Raw genomic sequence first — 19,626 nt, 5'->3', positions numbered from 1 at the left:
TCAGATTCTGAAACTTGTTTCTAATATACCTGAAACTAAAAAAGATAATTCTAATTTTTGATATTTTTCATCCAAAAATTTCAGAAAATTAGAAAAATAGAACGGAGCGATATGAGAGGCGCCACCTAGACGCCCCTCGTCAATATACTTATATATAAGTATATTGATGATTGATGATTTGTAAGGCATATAAACCTGCATTGTAAAAAAAAAAAAAAAAAATCCGCTGCAATCCTTTTTAAGGACGAAAGGATCTCAGACAATTAATTTCATTCAGAATTACATTAATTCCAAAATTATGAACATCTTACCTTACGTTACATGTTTAATTCAGTAAATTTAAAAGATTATAGTACTATTATTAAAGAGTATCAAGCATTATAGTATCGGTTTGGCTAGTGTGTGCCCATGGGCACATGCTAAGCACTAACATTAATAAAAATGGAGGATTTTGATTGGTGTGGTTGTTGTAACTGCAGGGGGTCCACCATTATTAAAGAAGGTAAGTCAATAGAAACCCTCCAATTTCATAAATTTTAGTGCTTAATGTGTGCCTATGGGCACACCATAGAAAAACCGTTATAGTATTGACTTTATGTGTGAAATAGGGAAAACACAACTATCTCATCGGTTGTCAGAATTCAGAAATAACAGTGTTACCCAAGTCTAGTTTCGCTTATTACATACACACGCAACATAACATATATAAACTGAATCTAAAAGTGTGTTAAAACAACCCAACCAACCTCAATTGTCCCCAATTTCCCCAAACCCTAATGGCAGAAGCTACCACCAGAGACCTCTTGCCAGTCCCTCAGCCACCCGATTTCCACCCCACAATCACCGTGGCGCCGCCGTCTCACGACGGCCTTCACTTCTGGCAATTCATGGTCGCCGGCTCCGTCGCCGGCATGATAGAGCACATGGCCATGTTCCCTGTTGATACTGTCAAGACCCAAATGCAAGCACTTGGGTCTTGTCCGATTAAGTCGGCGTCTCTTTCGCAGGCGCTTACAACGATTCTTAAGTCTCAGGGGACTGCTGGGTTGTACCGGGGGATTGCTGCCATGGGTCTCGGCGCTGGCCCGGCTCACGCTGTGTATTTTTCGGTTTACGAGAATTTTAAGAGGAGGTTCACGGTGGAGGATGGTGGTGGGGGTAATGCGTTGGGGCATGCGGGGGCGGGGGTGGCGGCGACGGTGGCGAGTGATGCGGTGTTTACGCCGATGGATATGGTGAAGCAGAGATTGCAGTTGAGTAGTAGTCCGTATAAGGGGGTGGTGGATTGTGTTAGGAGGGTTGTTAAGGAGGAGGGGTATAGGGCGTTTTATGCGTCGTATAGGACGACGGTGTTGATGAATGCTCCGTTTACGGCTGTGCATTTTAGTACTTATGAGGCTATGAAGAAGGGGTTGAGTGAGGTTTCGCCTGAGAGTGCGGAGGATGAGAGGTTGGTGGTTCATGCTACAGCTGGGGCGGTTGCTGGGGCATTGGCAGCTGCGGTGACCACTCCGCTTGATGTGGTGAAGACTCAATTGCAGTGTCAGGTAATGTGCTGTCTTCAACTGGTGGTTTTAAGATTTGTGTATTTGTAAGTTCCGATTTTTGGCTAATCTATGCTTAGAGTATCTCGGATTGGATTATTTAGTGTGTGTTGGTTATGTCAAAGTGAAATTTTTAATGATATTAGCTTATGAATATGATTCTTGTGGAAGGAATCTATGTGTCTGAAATGTAACTAATGCAATTGTATTGGAATTGCTTGACATTGTTTTAGGGGTGTGTGTGTGTGTGTGGGGGGGGGGGGGGGGGGGGGGGTTGGTGTTCCACTAGCATCCGGTTACTAGGAATTAGAATATTATTCCCATATTTTGCTGTTTAATTAGAGATTTTTCTGATTGGAATAGGTAATGCATACCATACTAGACCTTTGGTTTTGGGATATTGGAACTTAGGCAACTAACTGAGCCATTCGTGTGGGAGACTCATGTGTTTGCGATGATGAAATCAGAAAGAACTTTAAATAATGAGAGACCTTTATGGTAAGCATATTTTTATTTTGGATCGAATTTTGTCTAATTAGGCAATATAGTAGGTGTTTTTTAAGTTCCAACTAAGTAACATATAATTAGCTTATAAATTGGGTTGCATAGGAAGGGTGATTTAATGAGAGCTAAAAACTGGCTTCACTTTGCTTATCATATGATGAGACCCTGCCATTGTAATCTTTATTTTAGCATGAAGTGGCCCAGTCCTTTTCTTTTGAAGCCACTTTATGTTGCTTAAAAATTCTTGCTACAATTAAGACTAAGCAATCACATGGGACTGCATGTTTCCTTTCCTTCATCCATTTTACCCGCTCTGCTAAAGAGTTTAGCTTGGTATAATACAAAACGTTAGATCTTGACATAACCGAGTGAGTATGACTTCTGATTGGCAAGAAAGCCCAACTATGACTGATGGAGATAATACCAGTCGCCAAATTCATTAAACAGGAAAGAACCTCTTTCCTTTATCTCTGATAGAGAAAGGCTGCATTTCTTTATAGTTCTCCTATAAGTACCAGTTTTCTGAAGGCAGCCTAGAAGGCAGGAGTAAACACCTGAATTTTTTGAAAAATCGGGCAATTTCACATCTTCTCGGAATTAGGCGAGGTTAAGTGGGAATTGTAAATAGGTGAATAAGCTCAGTCAAACCTGAAAGAATCAGTAAAACTTGAGGGTAAAATACCAAAACTGCAAATTAAGATTTTGCTTTACCTAGTATTTGATTTACTATAACTATATCTAAACCTATTTGATAAAAAAAGCCGAACACAGAGAATCAGATAAGTAGTCACTTCTTTCTCATATGAGTTTGTTTAGGGTGATATGAGCTTGTATTCTATCTTTTATATGATTTGTTTGATTTCATGTTATGGCTTTTTACTTGTACAAGAAAAATAATCATATGAATATAATATTAAGATTTTGAGATGCATCTGGTTAATCCCCAAGTACCTAATTAATTGCTAGAAACTATTCTCACCACGGTTGGTGATACTTGTTTAAAGGAGTTTATAAGTATAAATATCTCCTGCTGCCCTTCTAGTGTTGATAAGATGGTTCTATTTTATTGGAATTTCACTTAGTGTTTTGTCTGATGAAAACCTGCCACTGTATTTGCCATTGTAGCATGTGTGTGTCCCAGACCTTTTCTTTGGAAGGCACTTTCAATTGCTTGGAAAGTCTAGCTTCCAGAAAATGAGCAGATAAGCAATCACCCGTGGCTTGTCATAGAACCCTCTGCCGTGGAGCTGGTCTTGGTCGGTCCTTAGCATTAGATCTTGATATAATGGAAAGTGAGGATGATTTCAAATTGCTAAGAAAGCCCCCCTGCTGATATGTATGAGATCATTGACTTAAAAAGATAAGTCCAGTCCAAATTCATCGAAATAAATTAAAATCCATACCTCTTTCTCTAATAGAGAACAAGGTTATCATTACAAGTCATCCTCTAAAAATTTATGCCCAGGATATTTGTTTATAGTTTATAATAAAGAAGTAAAATCTTTTTGTTGCCAGTCAAGTTTTGATGACAGATGCTATATGCTATATGGATTTGGTTAGCTTTTTTTTTTTTTCCCTATTTCATAGTCTTATTGAATACTGAGGATAAACATTCATGAGACTCGTTAGAGAAGATTTAACAGTTTTCAGTGTTTGAGAAAGAGTATATTGAATATTGTATGTAGTCAAAGCAGTGTGTAGGATTGGCAGATATGTTTACCTTGCATATTAGCCGCATCCCGCATCTATCGTCTATGAGTTCCTAGTTAGAACTATTTAGTTGAATATTATCCTTGCCCTTAAGTTGTTAATAGAGGAGGATTTACTTAGTGACACGATGGTATGAAAATGGTGCATCTATCCAAAGCATAATATGGGTATGAATCATAGCTTAAAAGCTTCCCCGCGCATTAACTTTGTGTTCAGTGCTCTGTCCTATTAAGATAATTATTGAAGCCTGTGACATACACTCTAGTATGGCAATCTGTAAAAAAAAAATTGTTATAATTTTCAAGTTGTTCAGGATAAAGTAATTTTAGTCTGCTGCTTATTTGTTTGATACTGGCAACCTACGTGTTCGGCTACTACCAGTGTCTGGTTCACATGCCAGGACCCAAGCAACCAAAAAGGATGGGTCTTTAACTGTCACTAGCCCATGCCAAAATACCCATGTTTTCAAACTTATTTTCGAAAATACCGTCAAAGTTTCATATGAGGTTGTAATGCTGGTTGAAAGCAGTTGCTTTTCAAGTTGCAACCATTTGCATATGAGGTTGCACCATATTCTTGAATATTTGTTTTTGGAGCCTGGTACTTTTGCAAAAAGCCCACCTAAAGTGCGTGCACTCATAAACACAAGCCCTTATTATCTATTCTACTCTCTTCAAGAAGAGGCACTATATTATTTATCATCTGCAGTCTAGTGCCAAGTAAATTAGAAGTTGAGGAACATTAGGGAACATAAAGAAGAACCTTTATATATGTATAATCAGTTTAACTATAGTTTCTTTTGTCAGGAGTTTAACTATAGTTAGTCTAGAGGGAAATATTGTATTTATCAGTGTGTTTAATATGTTGGGGCAGTAATTTATTAGTAGGTTATTTCTAATAAGCCTAATTGTTTTGGGCCCTAGTCCATTAGCGTTTTATTCTCCCCAAAAGTAATGTAATCCCTACATATTAGACAAGATTTGATAATTAACATATTTTTCAATATTAAATTAAGTCTTGGGCTCCTTTCACAGGGTGCAATTTATCATATTCTCCCTTCTGCAGTTGGAAACCCCATAGGGTAGTGATTCTTCCACTGCTGAATCATCCAAGTTTATATTCATATCATTTACATTTAAACTTCCATGATCAATTTTCTTAAATTATAGTGCTTGTTTCACTAATCCACAAGAGTTCAATCATGCTTGTTTCACCAATCCACAAGAATTTATATGATAATATGGATGTATGCTGTGTAAGCTGATAGGCTACATAGAACTACTATGATGTTTAATAGATTATAAGCTATGTTGCTCAGCCTGGGTGGTATACCACGGATCTGATTGTTGACCATGGTTGAAGACGACTAGTTGACTACTAATCTTCACTAAGATATGGAGGGTCGTCGAGGACCCTAAGGCGCGCCCTGGCGCAGTTATAACTATGATTATGTTGCTCAGACATTTGTCATCACTTATGCTTATATATGCTCTTACATGTCTGATATCTGGTATTTGGAAGTTATCATGTTGTGACCAGGCTTAATTCAAACTTGTTTCATTACTTTTGATTTAAAAAATGATTCATGTGTTTATTTATATTATATATTAAATCTAGTAAATACATGTATATGATAGACTCGTCAACCTTTTACGACTAGTCGGGCGACTTGTCAACTAGTCTCGGGTGTCAAGGCTTGACTTGGCACCGTAATAACCATGGTGTTGACTAAATATATTTTACAATATAGAAAAACATTATTTTGGTCTTAAAAAAAGTTTAATGGACAAAATATTGTAGGAAATATTTGAAAATATATTCAATCTAGGCATGATTTCGTATAGGCCTTTGTAAACTCCTCTAATGTATTATGCTAGATTATTTCATCAATACACGTTTTTACAGAAATATCTTGATGGCGCTTTCGCCTCTTCTATATTTATTTATTGTCCTCTCTTATCCCCCCATCCTAAATTCATCCCACAAGCAGTCCTTCAATTGATAAAAGTGTCCAAATTTCAGTCGAAGGACCAGAATGTGTCATTTGTGAGTGTCAAACAATCTGACACGAGTAATACGGCCGAAACAAATTAGTCCTTAAAATATATAAAGCAGGTAATATATTTTAAAGGAAGTGCTCTTTATAAGGGGTGTCTGAGTGTACTGTACATCATATAGGGAATATCTGACATGGTACTGATTCCAGTGTTATGTTAGTAAAACATCTTTTTAAACTTTACACAAACTTTAATGTGAATGCAGGGTGTCTGTGGATGTGATAGATTCAAGAGTGGTTCAATAAGAGATGTCGTCGAAACTATACTGAAAAAGGATGGATACATGGGATTAATGAGGGGATGGATGCCCAGGATGCTCTTCCACGCTCCTGCTGCTGCTATTTGTTGGTCTACATATGAAGCAGGAAAAGCGTTTTTCCAAGATGTCAATTGTAGTAGCAATATTAGCAAAGGTACCTGAGGCATGAAGAATGGTAATAGTTTCTTCTCTGGCTGTTATGTCCACTGATACTGTGAATTACTAGAAGATCAAATATAGATGGTGGTCAAGCAAATCGCATGAATAATTTCCCAAACCTTCCTCTTGTCGGCATAACCATGGTGATGAGCAGATAACCACAGTGAGTTTGCTTCTATTTATTTGTAATCTATAAGCTGTTGTCCTCGTAAATTCTTATTTATTTAGTGCTGGAATAGCAATATAGGTGTTCTATTCCACTTTCCTGCCTCGGAAATATTGACCTTGCAAAGATTTAGGCTTACAATTTTGATTGTTAAAAGTTGTTAAAGCTTCATCTGTGAAGTGGACAACCCAAATTTTGAAACATCCTTGAGCTATGTTAAATGATTGGTTGGAATAATTATGGCAAGAATGGAATGCACTTTACATACTTACTTTTTGTGTTTTTTTTTGTTTTCTGATGATTTGACTATTACAGTTTAAGTCTGGTCTTGTGTTTGGTCGAGGACACCGGAAAGAAATGGAATGCAATGATTGAACTTTAGGATTAATCTTAAAGGTCCTAGTGTTCTACCTATAGTAGTTTTAGATAAAGAAAAATTTCTACTGCTGTTTGACTTATTTATTTTTTGGAAATAAATTACTTATTTGACATGAATAGTGTATTTTTTTTTCCAGAAATAAATGATTAATTTCTGCAAATAAGATATTAAAAATTCATATTACATGTTTTTTCCGAAATTTAAATAAAATGGAGGAGCAAACATGACCGATATTTATTTCTTGCTGACATGTCATCTTCTCATACTTGGTTCTCCCTTTATAGTTTATGGAACGGTATTTTTCATTTCCCCTCAGTTTTATCTGTACCAACAGTTAAATCGAAATTTTTTCAGACAATAGCTGAGTCTTTTAATTTGATTAAAAATAATAACTAGAGGTAAATTAACCCAGGTTAATACTCTTTGCCTTTTTGGTAATGGGGCATTAACTTATTTGAAGTGTATAGCAAGGTTTTGCACAGGTTAATACTTTTTGGTAATGGGGCATTAACCCAGGTTAATTCTTTTTGCCTTTTTAGTTAACCATCCCATTAGCCATAAAAATTTAAATAAAAGTGAATCCTGGAAAATGTGAATATGAATTTTCCAACATATAAATATAGTATGATCAGCATTGTAAAGCTTGAGTTGGTTGAATCAGAATCATGTAGGTACTATGCAGTTCAGTTTCAAGAGGGACAGTAAATCCCAAGGCTGTTTTTCATGTATTTACCGGAAATTGTAAAGATAGTATCATTTCTCAGACCCCCTTCCCTGAATTAGCAGCAGCTTCATCCTCCAACAAAAGGAATTATGTAAACTTGCTCTGTCTACAACTTAAAGAAGAATAGTTGGTAACATCTGTTATGTCTAACTTGAACCTATCTCTACGGGTGATATCTAGAACTTTAGCTTATGCCAATTTGTCTGCAAAATATTAATACAAATTCTCCTCTATTCTATAATCTAAACTATTTTGGATCATGAATGTGGTAGTCTTCCTCAGTCGAGTTCTTTAAGTATCTTTGAACCAGCGTTTGATACGAGTACTTGAAAATGAACTGATATGCTTCTTGCCCGGGATGAACACTATCAAAAAATAAGTACTTTGAAGAGTTTGAGCACATTGAAGCTGTTGCGGTGCACAAAGGTCCTGCTTCCAGAAATATTCCTGTCCCGCAACACCCCCTTCTCGTTTCCACAAATCCTGTTTACACGTGTAATTAAAATGTGGATTAGACGTTAATTTCAAATTAAATTCATTGACTACAAGTTATAAATGTCTCATAGTACCTCAATACTGAATCTTAGAGGTTCAGTCGGGACTTTAGCCTACCCTATTCCTAACGGATGTTCACCCGTGATTATGTGTGCGTGTGTGTGGGCGCATATGTTCTGGGAAAAGAAGAAAAAGACTGAAAAAGAGCTCTTACTACCATATTTCTGGGGATTGTCAATCATCTTCATAATTGGTTTGTAGATATCAGAATAAACAAGTCTACTCCCTTGAAGATCTTTCTGCGTATTCTGCAATAATTTTTTGAGCTTGTCATTATATAATATAGAATCCTGATTTTGATTCTGTAAACATCCATTGATCACCTCCCTCGCAAGAGCCCTTTGAAATGGCAAACAGCCTATGGGTGGAAGCCCCGTTACAACCATGATCCGCAGTCCAAGACTGTACAATTCTTGCAGGAAGCTTTTGAGCCTCGTCTGCACAAAGTTCTGGTAGCTGCTGATATTGAACTGAAGCTCTCTTATTGGCATGGTATAATAATTAAAAAGAAAATCATTAGTCCCTGCACTAATTAGAGCCAGGGCTCTACTAATTATTATCCGAGCCTCTTCTTCCCCTACGAGGCTCACAAGTTTCTCAAAATATTGCCTCAAATACCCTGATTGTTGCGACAAGGGGATCACATCAAAGATTGAACCTGTAAAATCATCGTATCCAGCTCCAGCTGACGCGAAGTTTACACCAGAGATCAGTTCAAAGCGGGATAAATTTGGTTGCAGGAATGGCGGAATTGTTTCCTTGATTCCTAGTGTCGAGACTAGGAGATCGGGCACTAACTTTCCATCTGAAAACCTGCCTGTGGGAACTTGTCCCGGAAAATTTTGGCCATAGGGATTATGGTTTGCCTTGACAAAGGTGGTCAGGTAATTGTTGTTCCCCGTGTCGACAGATGAATCTCCAAAAACCAGAACAGTTGTAATGTTAAGTAAATCTTTATCACCATTACATGTAATTGTATTGATTTGGAATAGTTGAAGTGTAGCCAAGAAGAGGAGAAGGGGGGTCTGCATAATTGCCAGCAATCTTTTGTAGCTTATTGTTGGATTAGTATGTAAAATTTTTTAAGTCATTTCTTGCAGTAGTAGTTGTTTATGAAGAAGACAGTAATCTTTTGATGACTAGTAAAAACATCATCTTAGTAATTTAATACATGCTATGTTAAAGATTGTGCTTATGCTATAGCTTTTGCCCAAATGCTAAACTCAACTAAATCATATCTGGACTCAGAACTATCTACTTCTTTTGGGGCTTTTACTTCTTTACCAAACACCTTTATAACTTATAATAACTTATAAGTATTAACTTACTTCTCACTTCTAAACCAATTCTTTCCTTAAAAAAAGAAGTCACTTCTTCTAAATTCACCCAAAGGGCCCATTATATTTTTATTTTTTGCAGTAGTAGTTGTTTATGAAGAAGATAGTAATATTTAGATGTAAGGATTTAACTAGTGAAAACATCATCTTAGTAATTTAATACATGCTATGTTAAAGATTGTGCTTAGCTAGCTTTTGCCCAAATGCCAAACTCAACTAAATCATATCCGGACTCAGAACTATCTGTATACACAATACTACATGTATTGAGAGCTTCATCACTTGTATATTTTTAGACCAAAAGCTTGATTTCTGGTTGTTTATGTTTGGCAGAATCTTTCTACAAGTGTACAAGTTAGAGAATTATGCTACAAATCACATTTTCTTAAGTGTGTCGACTCCTCGGGGTCTTGCAATCCCCATAGTTTGGTCTGCTGTTGCATTACCAGAACAGAAGCCTCACAATTGTATTCAGGATAAGCAAGTATTTCTCCGACTTCCCCTAACTCTCCCTTGTCCCTCCACTTCTTTAGCTGATACATTAGGAGTGACTCCCCGTGTCGCCTACCAACCAAGACAAGGTCATGAGAAACACCTACTGATCTTGTTGATGAAACCACATCCTTACCACTTGACACCACCTCCTCTTGGTACGAAACACGTTTAGAGCTCATAGTGTTGTGCTTGTAGTCACTCAAGATGTTATCGTCTAGCATCTTGCTTCGTTCTTTCCCTCCCACGATGTTTTGTGAAGTTGAAGTAATGAATCGGACTAAATGGAGCTCGATAGTAGAGTTTCTTGACATTCTTTGGCCGTATGACAGGGCTTCTCTATCATCAGGACCCCCAAAGAAGAGAACAGCTACTTTCTGTAACAACTGCTCTGACAATACGTATCTGGGGTTCTTCTGTTTTACGCGATCAAGAAGGACCCCGACAGAGCAAGGAGCCTTATCCAAGACCTTTTTGTTCAAGTTCCTGAATGCATGAGAGGTTTCTACTGTTTCCCCATATATCCACTGCTTGTGAAAAGGGAGGATGATGAGAATTGATCTTTTTTCAAGGGCGAGGGAGCAGACATCGTCGTGCATTGTTGCATAAGGCGAAATTCCTTTAAAAGTATTGTTTACAAATACACTGCCATGGTTGAGTTGTTCATACTTTCTGAATGCAGAGAATATTTGTTCTGATTCTGAACGTTTTGATGAAGGCTTTTCGCGTTGCCTGTATGGGACTAGTAGAGAACTGGCGCGACCAATGAGCTTGACAAGGTGGAGAACCACAAGATTAATTGGGCTCTCTTTTGTTGGATTAGATGCCTGGAGGAGGCTTATGACTGCCTGGACATTTTCTGGAGAGTGTAGGCAAGTAAGTACACGAAGCTCTTCGTTTCGTCTGAGGTGCAAGATAGTCCTCCTCCTGTAGGCAAGGTACCTTCTTGAAGGATCATATAGGAATTTCACGATAGGCGAAATTACTCCTGTTATAACCACCACTGAGATTACCATAATGGTATATGGTTCTGCTGTCAATTGCTGCATTTTGTAAATAATATCAACAAATTAGTATTCCTTGAAGAAAACACTACATACTAAGAATGTTTACTGCTGACTTACATTCATATGTTTCATCTGGATCATGAAACCAAGTTCAGCTATGCCTTTCGTGTTCATGATAAGAGCAAGAGAAAGGGCGTCGCGGATTGGCATCCTGCAGCAAAGAGGGGGCAATATAGTCCCCAGAACCTTTCCAACAAATGAAGCACATGCAAGCAATTGAATAGCTCCTACATTGTCCATCTGCTTTATGGCAAAAACATCCGTCTGTAATCCAGAAACAACGAAAAACAGTGGCATGAATACTTCAACAAAGCTATCAAGTTTCTCAGTTAATGCAGCTCCCAGTGGCGGTCCATCGGGTATAACCAATCCCAAGGCCAAGGAGGCACCAAAAGCAGTAATTCCAATAAGTTCACCGATAAAACCACAGATCATAAGAGTAACAAGAACAAGAAATATGTATAGCTCCTTCACAGGCCTCCCTTCCGGGGTACGTCTTACTGCCCACAATGCTGCAGGACGGATTCCATAGACAATGGTAAACAGATACAATAGAGTGGAGAAAACAGATCCTATGGTTATCCTGAATGATCTGGTCTTATCAGCTAGCCTAACAGTATAATTAGTCACCATGACAGCCCAATTGCATACATCACAGATGATAGAAGATGAAGATGCTAAACGTCCAATTTCTGAGTTAAGGATCTTAAGGTCATCCAGAAAGCAAGTAACTACTGGAAATGCTGTCATAGACATCACTGCAACAATAAATGGTATCCCATCAAAGGTGTCACGGTCCAGATACGCGTACCTCTGGAGGAGAAATGCAACGAAACTAGCAAGTCCATAAGGAATAAAGAACCCCAGAATTCCTATAATCAAAGGTTGCTTCCCTGTTCTATAAACCATCATTGGATCTACTTTAACCCCAATTAGGAATATAAAGAGCATGAAGCCAAAAGCTGCAGTCGTCTCTAGTACTATCCGAGTTTCCTTAGGAAACACATTTGATAAGAATGTTGTACTCTGCCCGAGTATCGATGGACCTAGAACAACACCAGCCTGGTCAAGATGATCACCCAAAATAAGCAACAGTTAAACAATCTCATGCTTTAAAGGAAAATGCTAGATAACTTAATTGTTACATTGCATGGATCACCCTCATATCAATCAACATGCATGCATGCAAAATGCAATAAAATCAAATGATCAGACAAACAATAACACAAGAACAAATTACATAGAAAGATGATAAAATGGGCTTACCAGAGTCTGAGAAATGATGGTAGGTTGGCCAAGAGGCTTGAGAAAAAAGTGAATGCACTTGGTGAGAATATTAACAAGAGAGAGGTGCAGCAGAAGTGAAGGAACATAGAACATAAGAGGGTTGTCTCCAAACCAGAGTCCCTTAGAATTTGAATGATCCATAATAGAACAAACGCGGGACGCGTTATTGCTGGCAGGTGAGTCCATCGATTCATATATACTCCCCTGCAATTCTTGTTGCACTTATGTTGTAACATCAGATATATCATAAATCACACATACATGTATTGATGTGTTGATCTTGATGGTTTATCCGAGGAGAATAATGTACAGAAATGTTCGAAGATTGAGATGGATTAGCAGCATGTTACAGATGATGATAGAGATGAATGGAGGAGGAGCATTGCCTTTCGAAGAACATGGGAATTTTGGGAGATGAAGACAGAGACATGTAAGAAGCCTTCCTTTTTTTCATATTAGACTAACCATAGATCTAGTTGTTTTAGTTTGATTTTATATTTAAATTATCATTTTGCACAACTGATAATCTTTTTATACTATAGAAAAAGTCATTTATAATGGTTTTGAATTCTTTTATAATTAACTTTTTAAAGTTAATTTTGCATCAAGCTCATGCTGATACTGCATCTAACTCGACAAGTCTCTGATTGGCTTCTTTAACTGAGCAAAAACTTTTATCAGTGTAACCATAGAACCCAAAATCACGTTTTAGTCGATTCACAGAGTGTCTCACCTACCTAATACTTAAGCCTAACTTCAGAGTAGTATGATATTGTCTGTTTTGGTTCGAGTCCAAACAGGTTTGTTTTTGGACACACCCCAAAAGACCTTATTCTAGTGGACTAGTGGAGTTATCTGACTGCTTATAATCTAGCTATCTGCTCCTCCCAGAGCGAATGTGGGACAATTCCTAACATCACCTAGGAGAGAGAGCTGAGAAAGTGATCTCATTGATAGATGAACCAACATCTTTAGGGACGATTCGGAGAGGAGCAGGTTGAGTAGTTCGTCGTCCCAGAAAGAATGCAGGCTCTGTGGCTTCAGGAAGCTGCACAATGTCATTTTCCAGCATAAAAACTACTTCTGACATTGTAGGTCTATATGCAGGATCTTCTTGGACGCATAACAAAGCGATATGAATGCACCTCAACACATCGTTTTCCACGTATGTTTCCTCTAATAATGGGTCCATCAGCTCCAGCTCATGGTTATTGCTCCATAATTTCCATGCCTGAGAATATAAGTTAATGAACAAACACATTAGCTTTATTATCTATTGAAACCAGATCTGTAAGAATATTTTTGATTGAAAAATCTAATTAGCAAGTTTGTTACATAAGATGCAATAAGAAGTTTGTTTACTTGAATTTAGATTCTTATAAGCCTGCGGTTTTAGTACAAGGAGACTTTTAAAAGTGTTGTACAGAGAATTCAAGCCACATTACCAGTCCTTGCTACATTTATACAATAAACAAACTCAGTAGAAATGAGCAATTCGTCTTAAATTGAACTCTACTCATCTACCAAGTTCAAATGCAGATGCAAAGTCGAACTCAGCTATTTAAAAGCTCGAATCGACTTGGCTCAGCAGTCTCAGAACATATGAAGGGTTACCAGCATACCAGACTACTAGTGCATGGCAACACAGGATTTGTATTTAGCAAAGAAAATACAAATTTCTGGGAAAATAGAACATACGAAAGTGAGGAGGCTTTGACCATGTTCCGATAGATGAAAGCGGCTCGTCTTCTTTCCACTAATTATTTCCAGAAGTAAGACTCCAAAACTGAATACATCTGATTTTACTGAAATTGTTCCTTGCATAGCATACTCAGGAGCCATGTACCCGCTATAAATCGGGGAATATGGATCAGTCATCTTTATATCACTCAGACAGTAAAATATATCATCAGAGGTTGTAATAAAAAAAGCAAGTTCAAAATTGAAAGGAAAGAAGCTTACAATGTTCCCACCACTCTTCTTGTGATAGCTTCACTTTGATTGGTATTAAACATTCTTGCCATGCCAAAGTCGGATATCTTTGGGTTCAATTCGTTATCAAGCAGAACGTTACTACATTTGAGATCTCTGTGAATGATCTTAAGACGAGAATCCTCATGTAAATACAGCAAGCCTCTAGCAATCCCTTTGATGATTCTGTGTCGCATCTTCCAATCTAGGCGTGCCTCGCTAACTGAATCTATTACATAAGCAATCGTTTCATTTTCAGCCACTCTACCAGATAGAAAGAACACTTCCCAGACATATTAAACCTGGGGGTGCTTTTCATATCAATTAAACAACCAACTACTCCAGTGATTATTTGCATCTATGGGTCGCGCTCAAGAGAGAACCAATGCTTAAAATAGAACCATCGAACCACTAACTGAATCTAATACATGATTTTTTTCATGTTTTTTCATCGTTGTGTGTGTTCAAAAATAATTTATAACATAATACATTGATATTGACATTTTTTGCATGTGAAGTTCTGCTGCAGAACCAACTAATACTAGAAATAAGGTAAGGGTTCCATGGGTTCTCTCTCTAACGGTTCTCTCTTGAACATGACCATGTTATTAACCTCCAATAAGGTCATTCCTTCTTGTTAAAATCTTAATTATGTTCATTCTGTCATCTAAACCAATTCTTTCACAAACTTATTCTTCATTTTTATTCTCATCATCCGAGTGACCTCTTATCGTTCACAAAACATTTTCATCCATTCCTATATACAAACGCAAACCTAGATAGACACTCAGCTGGTTGGGAAAATGGAATACAAAATGAAGGTAATGAAAAATTGCAAAAAATAAGGAGACCCTTCTGGTCCATAAGCATTGAAGGTCCCCGCCCTTTAAATTCCAAATTCCAAATTCAGATTTAAATAATTGAATGGAGGGAAGAACAGAAATTGATTTAATCTTTCAAATTTGATTTTTTTTTTCCCCACCTAATATCAGCCTTCAAACCAAGTGAAGCAGCATAAGATGTCAAGGAAGGAAATATGGTAATCTTGCTGATGCAGAGCTGATGTGTGCTACTGATGTAATGTAATCATAGAAAAGAAGCAATCTTTATGGAACAAATAGATTGAAATTAATGAGAAACTAACTAAAGTTTGAGGTTCAAACCGAAGAGGGTTGCTTCCAAGCTTCCATTGGGCATGTAATCATAGACAAGAAGCATTTCTTTCCCCTCCATGCAGCAGCCCAATAGTCTGACAAGATTCTTGTGCTGTAACTTAGCAATCAAACTGACTTCTGTCTTAAACTCTTTTATTCCTTGACCAGAATTCCTGGAAAGTCTCTTTACTGCAATTTCCTTCCCATCAAGCAATGTTCCCTGCAAGAGGAATTAGACCATGATTGTTTTGGCTATACTTGGTGGTAGAGAGTGATGCGATTACTGGTGTTCAAACAATAAGACATGCATTTGGTTAAAATGTTAATAGTACTGTTGTGTGTACCTTGTACACTGGACCAAATCCCCCTTGTCCAAGCTTGTTTTCCTGAGCGAATTCTTGAGTAGCTGCACGTATAACAGCTAGCGGGATGAAAGGGACATCTTGTTCATCGGCCAGCGTCTCTCCAGTCAAATCAAGTAGCTGGATGTCTTGGTAATTCTCTCTCATTTCTGCATATCAGATAAACAATTCTAAAGGAGTATAGATTTTGTTATAGTTATTTATTTTACTACTTGCACTATATATAACCAATAGATACCTTTGGCCTCTCGGCCCTCTCTTAACTTTCTTCGTCGACAATAAACACAACAAAATCCTCCTACAAGTGAAGCTCCTGCTAAAGACGCTGCAGTGACTGCAATTATCTTTATTATATTTATCCCTGCTTATAAATGACCGCAGACACACTTTTAGTGAAGCAGGGGTAAACTTATATATTCATATAAATCAAGGGCCGTGCACTTCAAATTGATTAAATTAGCAAGTATTTTTCTGCAAGTCAGGATAGAATTTTGACAGGTTGCGGCTTCACACACCATAGAAAAATTCTATGTGTACCTGAGTTATGTGGCGAAGCAACTGCAGTCTCATATCTAATGTTGCAGCTAGGTGTTGCAGCTTTTCCACTAAAATTCCCTTGTAAACATCTGGAAACAACTCCTAAAACATTGTCCAAACATTCATTGCATTGTTGCACTGTCAAATCCGGAGTACACTGCACCAGCCCATATATCTTTACATTGTCTGCAAAAGTCATGCTGTCGTTAGCAAATTTTGAACTACTTCTAGCTGCTTGTTCTCGCAGAATTGCCATATGATCTTCCACTGCACTGTTAAATTGACTGTGATCCCCAGAATTTGCAACTGCGCTACGTAAACAATAATCTGGTTTGTTCTCTGGAATATGAATTATTGAGTTATTAGAGTACCTCAGCATACATTTTTCATACCATCCAACAGCCTCTTTACGATTAGAGCAGAGCTGTCTTAGTTTCATGGCCGAGTTAGCCAGACATGAACGACACGTGTCTGATTCTAAATTGCCCTCACAGAGGCCGATCCCATGTGCAATCTTCAGATTTTGTCCAGAAGAGAAGTTGTAAAATCTTGATGTAACAAAATTGGAGGAGATCGAATCAAGAACATTGTTGAGGTTAGTCATGTAAGTACTGTCACCTGCGTCACTGCCACAAGAGTAGTAGATAAAATCTGGCGGCTGTCCAAACGTTATACCGATGACATTTATAGCAAGGTACAGAAATGGTATGCTAAATTTCATCTGCCTTTTTTCTCTGCAGCTACTTGAAGAGGTATTTTCATTACTTTATTGATCTGCAATAATCTTGTTAACTTCATAGCAAGAATGTTATTGAAAATTCTCAGTGGAGCCGTGGAGGACTTGGCCATTTCATGTACGTTGGTTGACTTGGGCGATGACTAGTAGAATTAAAGAGACATTAGTACTACTTCCATGTAAGAACAGTAATGCCTTTGATTCAGTATTGTAAAAAGCGGGAATCGGATTTAATCAATGAAGTCACGGAACAAGGACTAATTAGAAATTAATTATATTGACCGGGGATTAATCAGAAATTTAATCAATTCGACAAGTTACGGAACACGGATTAATCGGATTAATCACCAACTTTTAGAATAGAGCTTTTATTACTTAAAACATATCAAAGTATTAAACAAATATTTTAAAATATTTGTATCATATTTTTAAAAATTTTGATATGTTATAGTACAATTTTATGTTGTGTTAGATATGATCATGGCAGGAGTTTCCAACCACAATCTGGTGCTTTGAATGTGAGGATTCAGAAGTATAGGTGTTCAAACCTGAGCCAGGGAAGCGAGTCAGCATTGTGTGCTCCAAAATGCTTGGATAAGTTTGCTTAGTTCCATTACCGGATCTAAAGAGATCGGCAAGGCTGACTGGGACCAGTCTGGAACCTTGAAAGTATTACAATAAAATGTTAAGGCACCAAAAACATTTATAGACCATCAAGGAGCGGAGCTGTTTGTGTATAGCCATCACTAGCAGGCTGGTCATGTAGGCTAAGAAGCTCCATGCTCAACACCAACGTTGTAATTGCAAGTCCAAGATTTCACAAGAAATGAAGACTTTAGACTATCTATTCAAATTTAAAGATATGTTTGTGCACAATAATTAGAAGCCTTTCTCTGACTGCCCATGTTTCCATTCCCATTTCCCAATCTACCCGCATTCGTTGCTTTCTTCCCAAACTACCCAACTTTTACCTTTTCCAAAATAAACAAGACTTGATATGGACCCCACCAGATTATTATGCAGCAAAAGGACAAGAAATCACATGCACCCCTCATGTACATTTTGCATATATATCACTTAGGTTTCATGTTTTTTATTAAATTGACCCTACACTTTCTTAATTAATCATTGTCAATTATAATTAAAATTAATTGAACATATCAACAAAAAAACAAACATCTAATATTAAATTTAACAATTCTAAAATATTGTATCAAAGAAGTTTAAAATAAAATTAAACTTGATAATTAAAATACAACAGAATAATATTTTTAAAACAACATAATATTTTTAAAACTAATGTCCGTGATGTGGACATCGGCGACTCCGTCTTGTATGACCTTCTTGACCGCATCTCCCACAAGTTTTAACTCTTTGAGAATTATCCATTTCCGTTCGAATACGTTGACTTTGTCCTCTTTGTCCACGTTTCTTCCTATTCTTCCTCAGATTTTCGTCAGCAATAAGGGTACCATACATCTCCCAATTGTATGCTAGTGGAAACGTCCAATAAGCTTGATTGGGTAGTGGATAAAATTCGTACTTCCACATTTCATACAATATTGTTAGATTGTGATAACCTTCGATGTATTGCTTCCGATCGAGATTACATACTAAACACGCAGCAACTATATGTGAACATGGAGAGTGATGCCGACTCCATTTTCCACAAGAACAGAAACCTTGAAACAAATTTAGTGTGTGTTTGTTTCCTCCTTTCCAAAATCCATTCGTTGTTCGATAACGTGCAGTAATAACCTCAAAGACCCCTTTTTGCTCATTATATGGAATAACCTTGTGGGCTGAAGCCTTTTCTTCTATTTTCTCAAACAGCTCTCTCGATTTTTTACAATATGTATGTCCATCTTGAAGGTCACTCAATGTTTGAGTGCGCCTTTCTGCAACCAACTTGACAGAACGATAATAGATATACTCAATCATAGATGTGACTGGGAGAAAACGAGCTGACCTTAAGAGCCCATTGAAACTTTCAATCATATTTGTAGTCGCCTGACCATACCGATATCCTCCATCGTGAGACATAGTCCACATCTCCAACGGAATCTCCAACTAAAAAAATGCAAACAAAAACAAACCTGATTAGCTTGATATATATCAGCACATATTGCAAGGTATATATAGCCATCCGAAAATTTAGATCCAAAATTTAGCAATTGGACAAGACATAAAGTATGAATAGTTGAGTTGATATAAAGCCAAACAGTTGAAATGACAATTCTGCATTTAAATTTGAGTAGACAATACACTTTAAATTTGAGTAGACAAAAGCCTGTAAAGTTAAGCATTATTTTTCAAAAAGCTAGATATTGTGCAGTATATATTATTTTGTAAATATTTGATTTGATAACTCATAAAAAGTATCAAAATTATATAATGTATTAGATTATATATAATGACATATTGTTATTATTTATTAAATATTTTTTAATATATAATTTTTAGTTATTTTTAATGTATAAATATGTTAAAAATGAATTTAAATTTGATGAAAGTAGATACGTAAGTTATATGAAATTTGGGTGGCTTGTTTGCAATTTATGCATGTAGGTGTATAAGATAAAATTACCTGTGCATTGATTTAAGAGCATGTTGGCCAGGCTTTTTG

General features: G+C 37.1%; 4 protein-coding genes across 11 annotated transcripts; 1 reads left to right on the top strand and 3 right to left on the bottom strand.

The window, feature by feature from the left end:
* Nucleotides 1-661: 661 nt before the first annotated feature.
* On the top strand, nt 662-6,670 carry LOC108209538 (uncharacterized). Of its 5 annotated transcripts, XR_010288813.1 has the most exons (4): nt 662-1,547; nt 1,908-2,042; nt 3,174-3,384; nt 6,021-6,161. XR_010288813.1 is itself a non-coding variant. In XM_017380496.2 (2 exons), the coding sequence occupies exons 1-2, from the start codon at nt 777-779 to the stop codon at nt 6,234-6,236; spliced, it is 987 nt and encodes a 328-aa protein (XP_017235985.1). In that variant the 5' UTR covers nt 674-776; the 3' UTR covers nt 6,237-6,670. The 5 variants fall into 5 exon arrangements, 1 of the variants encoding a protein (XP_017235985.1); XR_001804654.2 differs by lacking the exon at nt 3,174-3,384 and having other exon boundaries at nt 6,021-6,160; XR_010288811.1 differs by lacking the exon at nt 1,908-2,042 and having other exon boundaries at nt 663-1,547.
* Nucleotides 6,671-6,793: 123 nt separating this feature from the next.
* On the bottom strand, nt 6,794-9,224 carry LOC108208446 (GDSL esterase/lipase At1g58430). 2 transcript variants are annotated; one of them, XM_017378975.2, is made up of 2 exons: nt 8,212-9,224; nt 6,794-7,985 (listed from the first exon to the last, which is right to left on the bottom strand). In XM_017378975.2, exons 1-2 carry the CDS (start codon nt 9,086-9,088, stop codon nt 7,750-7,752), a joined length of 1,113 nt encoding a protein of 370 aa, XP_017234464.1. In that variant the 5' UTR covers nt 9,089-9,224; the 3' UTR covers nt 6,794-7,749. The 2 variants fall into 2 exon arrangements, with proteins under 2 accessions (XP_017234464.1, XP_017234465.1); XM_017378976.2 differs by having other exon boundaries at nt 8,215-9,222.
* Nucleotides 9,225-9,656: 432 nt separating this feature from the next.
* LOC108205976 (cation/H(+) antiporter 15) lies at nt 9,657-12,912 on the bottom strand. Its single transcript, XM_017376114.2, has 3 exons — nt 12,220-12,912; nt 11,011-12,015; nt 9,657-10,929 (listed from the first exon to the last, which is right to left on the bottom strand). The coding sequence occupies exons 1-3, from the start codon at nt 12,424-12,426 to the stop codon at nt 9,763-9,765; spliced, it is 2,379 nt and encodes a 792-aa protein (XP_017231603.1). The 5' UTR covers nt 12,427-12,912; the 3' UTR covers nt 9,657-9,762.
* A 148-nt stretch (nt 12,913-13,060) lies between these two features.
* LOC108205977 (cysteine-rich receptor-like protein kinase 44) lies at nt 13,061-17,935 on the bottom strand. Of its 3 annotated transcripts, none has more exons than XM_017376116.2 (8): nt 17,549-17,935; nt 16,265-17,143; nt 15,966-16,088; nt 15,710-15,876; nt 15,375-15,585; nt 14,203-14,440; nt 13,939-14,089; nt 13,061-13,471 (listed from the first exon to the last, which is right to left on the bottom strand). In XM_017376116.2, exons 2-8 carry the CDS (start codon nt 16,983-16,985, stop codon nt 13,157-13,159), a joined length of 1,926 nt encoding a protein of 641 aa, XP_017231605.1. In that variant the 5' UTR covers nt 16,986-17,143; nt 17,549-17,935; the 3' UTR covers nt 13,061-13,156. The 3 variants fall into 3 exon arrangements, with proteins under 3 accessions (XP_017231605.1, XP_017231606.1, XP_017231604.1); XM_017376117.2 differs by having other exon boundaries at nt 16,265-16,890; nt 17,549-17,934; XM_017376115.2 differs by lacking the exon at nt 17,549-17,935 and having other exon boundaries at nt 16,265-17,532.
* Nucleotides 17,936-19,626: the final 1,691 nt, after the last annotated feature.

The sequence above is a fragment of the Daucus carota genome, chromosome 2 (genome assembly GCF_001625215.2).
Source record: "Daucus carota subsp. sativus chromosome 2, DH1 v3.0, whole genome shotgun sequence".
NCBI lineage: Eukaryota > Viridiplantae > Streptophyta > Magnoliopsida > Apiales > Apiaceae > Daucus > Daucus carota.
This window is presented reverse-complemented; position numbering and strand designations above follow the sequence as displayed.

Coding starts and splice junctions, on each gene's coding strand:
- LOC108209538 (XM_017380496.2), top strand. CDS start 777: ATGGCAGAAGCTACCACCAGAGACCTCTTGCCAGTCCCTCAGCCACCC. Junction 1,548..6,020: donor AGACTCAATTGCAGTGTCAG/GTAATGTGCTGT, acceptor ATGTGAATGCAG/GGTGTCTGTGGATGTGATAG.
- LOC108208446 (XM_017378975.2), bottom strand. CDS start 9,088: ATGCAGACCCCCCTTCTCCTCTTCTTGGCTACACTTCAACTATTCCAA. Junction 7,986..8,211: donor CAATCCCCAGAAATATGGTA/GTAAGAGCTCTT, acceptor ACGTGTAAACAG/GATTTGTGGAAACGAGAAGG.
- LOC108205976 (XM_017376114.2), bottom strand. CDS start 12,426: ATGGACTCACCTGCCAGCAATAACGCGTCCCGCGTTTGTTCTATTATG. Junction 12,016..12,219: donor CCATCATTTCTCAGACTCTG/GTAAGCCCATTT, acceptor CATCTTGACCAG/GCTGGTGTTGTTCTAGGTCC. Junction 10,930..11,010: donor TCCAGATGAAACATATGAAT/GTAAGTCAGCAG, acceptor TACAAAATGCAG/CAATTGACAGCAGAACCATA.
- LOC108205977 (XM_017376116.2), bottom strand. CDS start 16,985: ATGAAATTTAGCATACCATTTCTGTACCTTGCTATAAATGTCATCGGT. Junction 15,586..15,709: donor GATTTGGTCCAGTGTACAAG/GTACACACAACA, acceptor TTCCTCTTGCAG/GGAACATTGCTTGATGGGAA. Junction 14,090..14,202: donor AGAAGAGTGGTGGGAACATT/GTAAGCTTCTTT, acceptor CCCGATTTATAG/CGGGTACATGGCTCCTGAGT.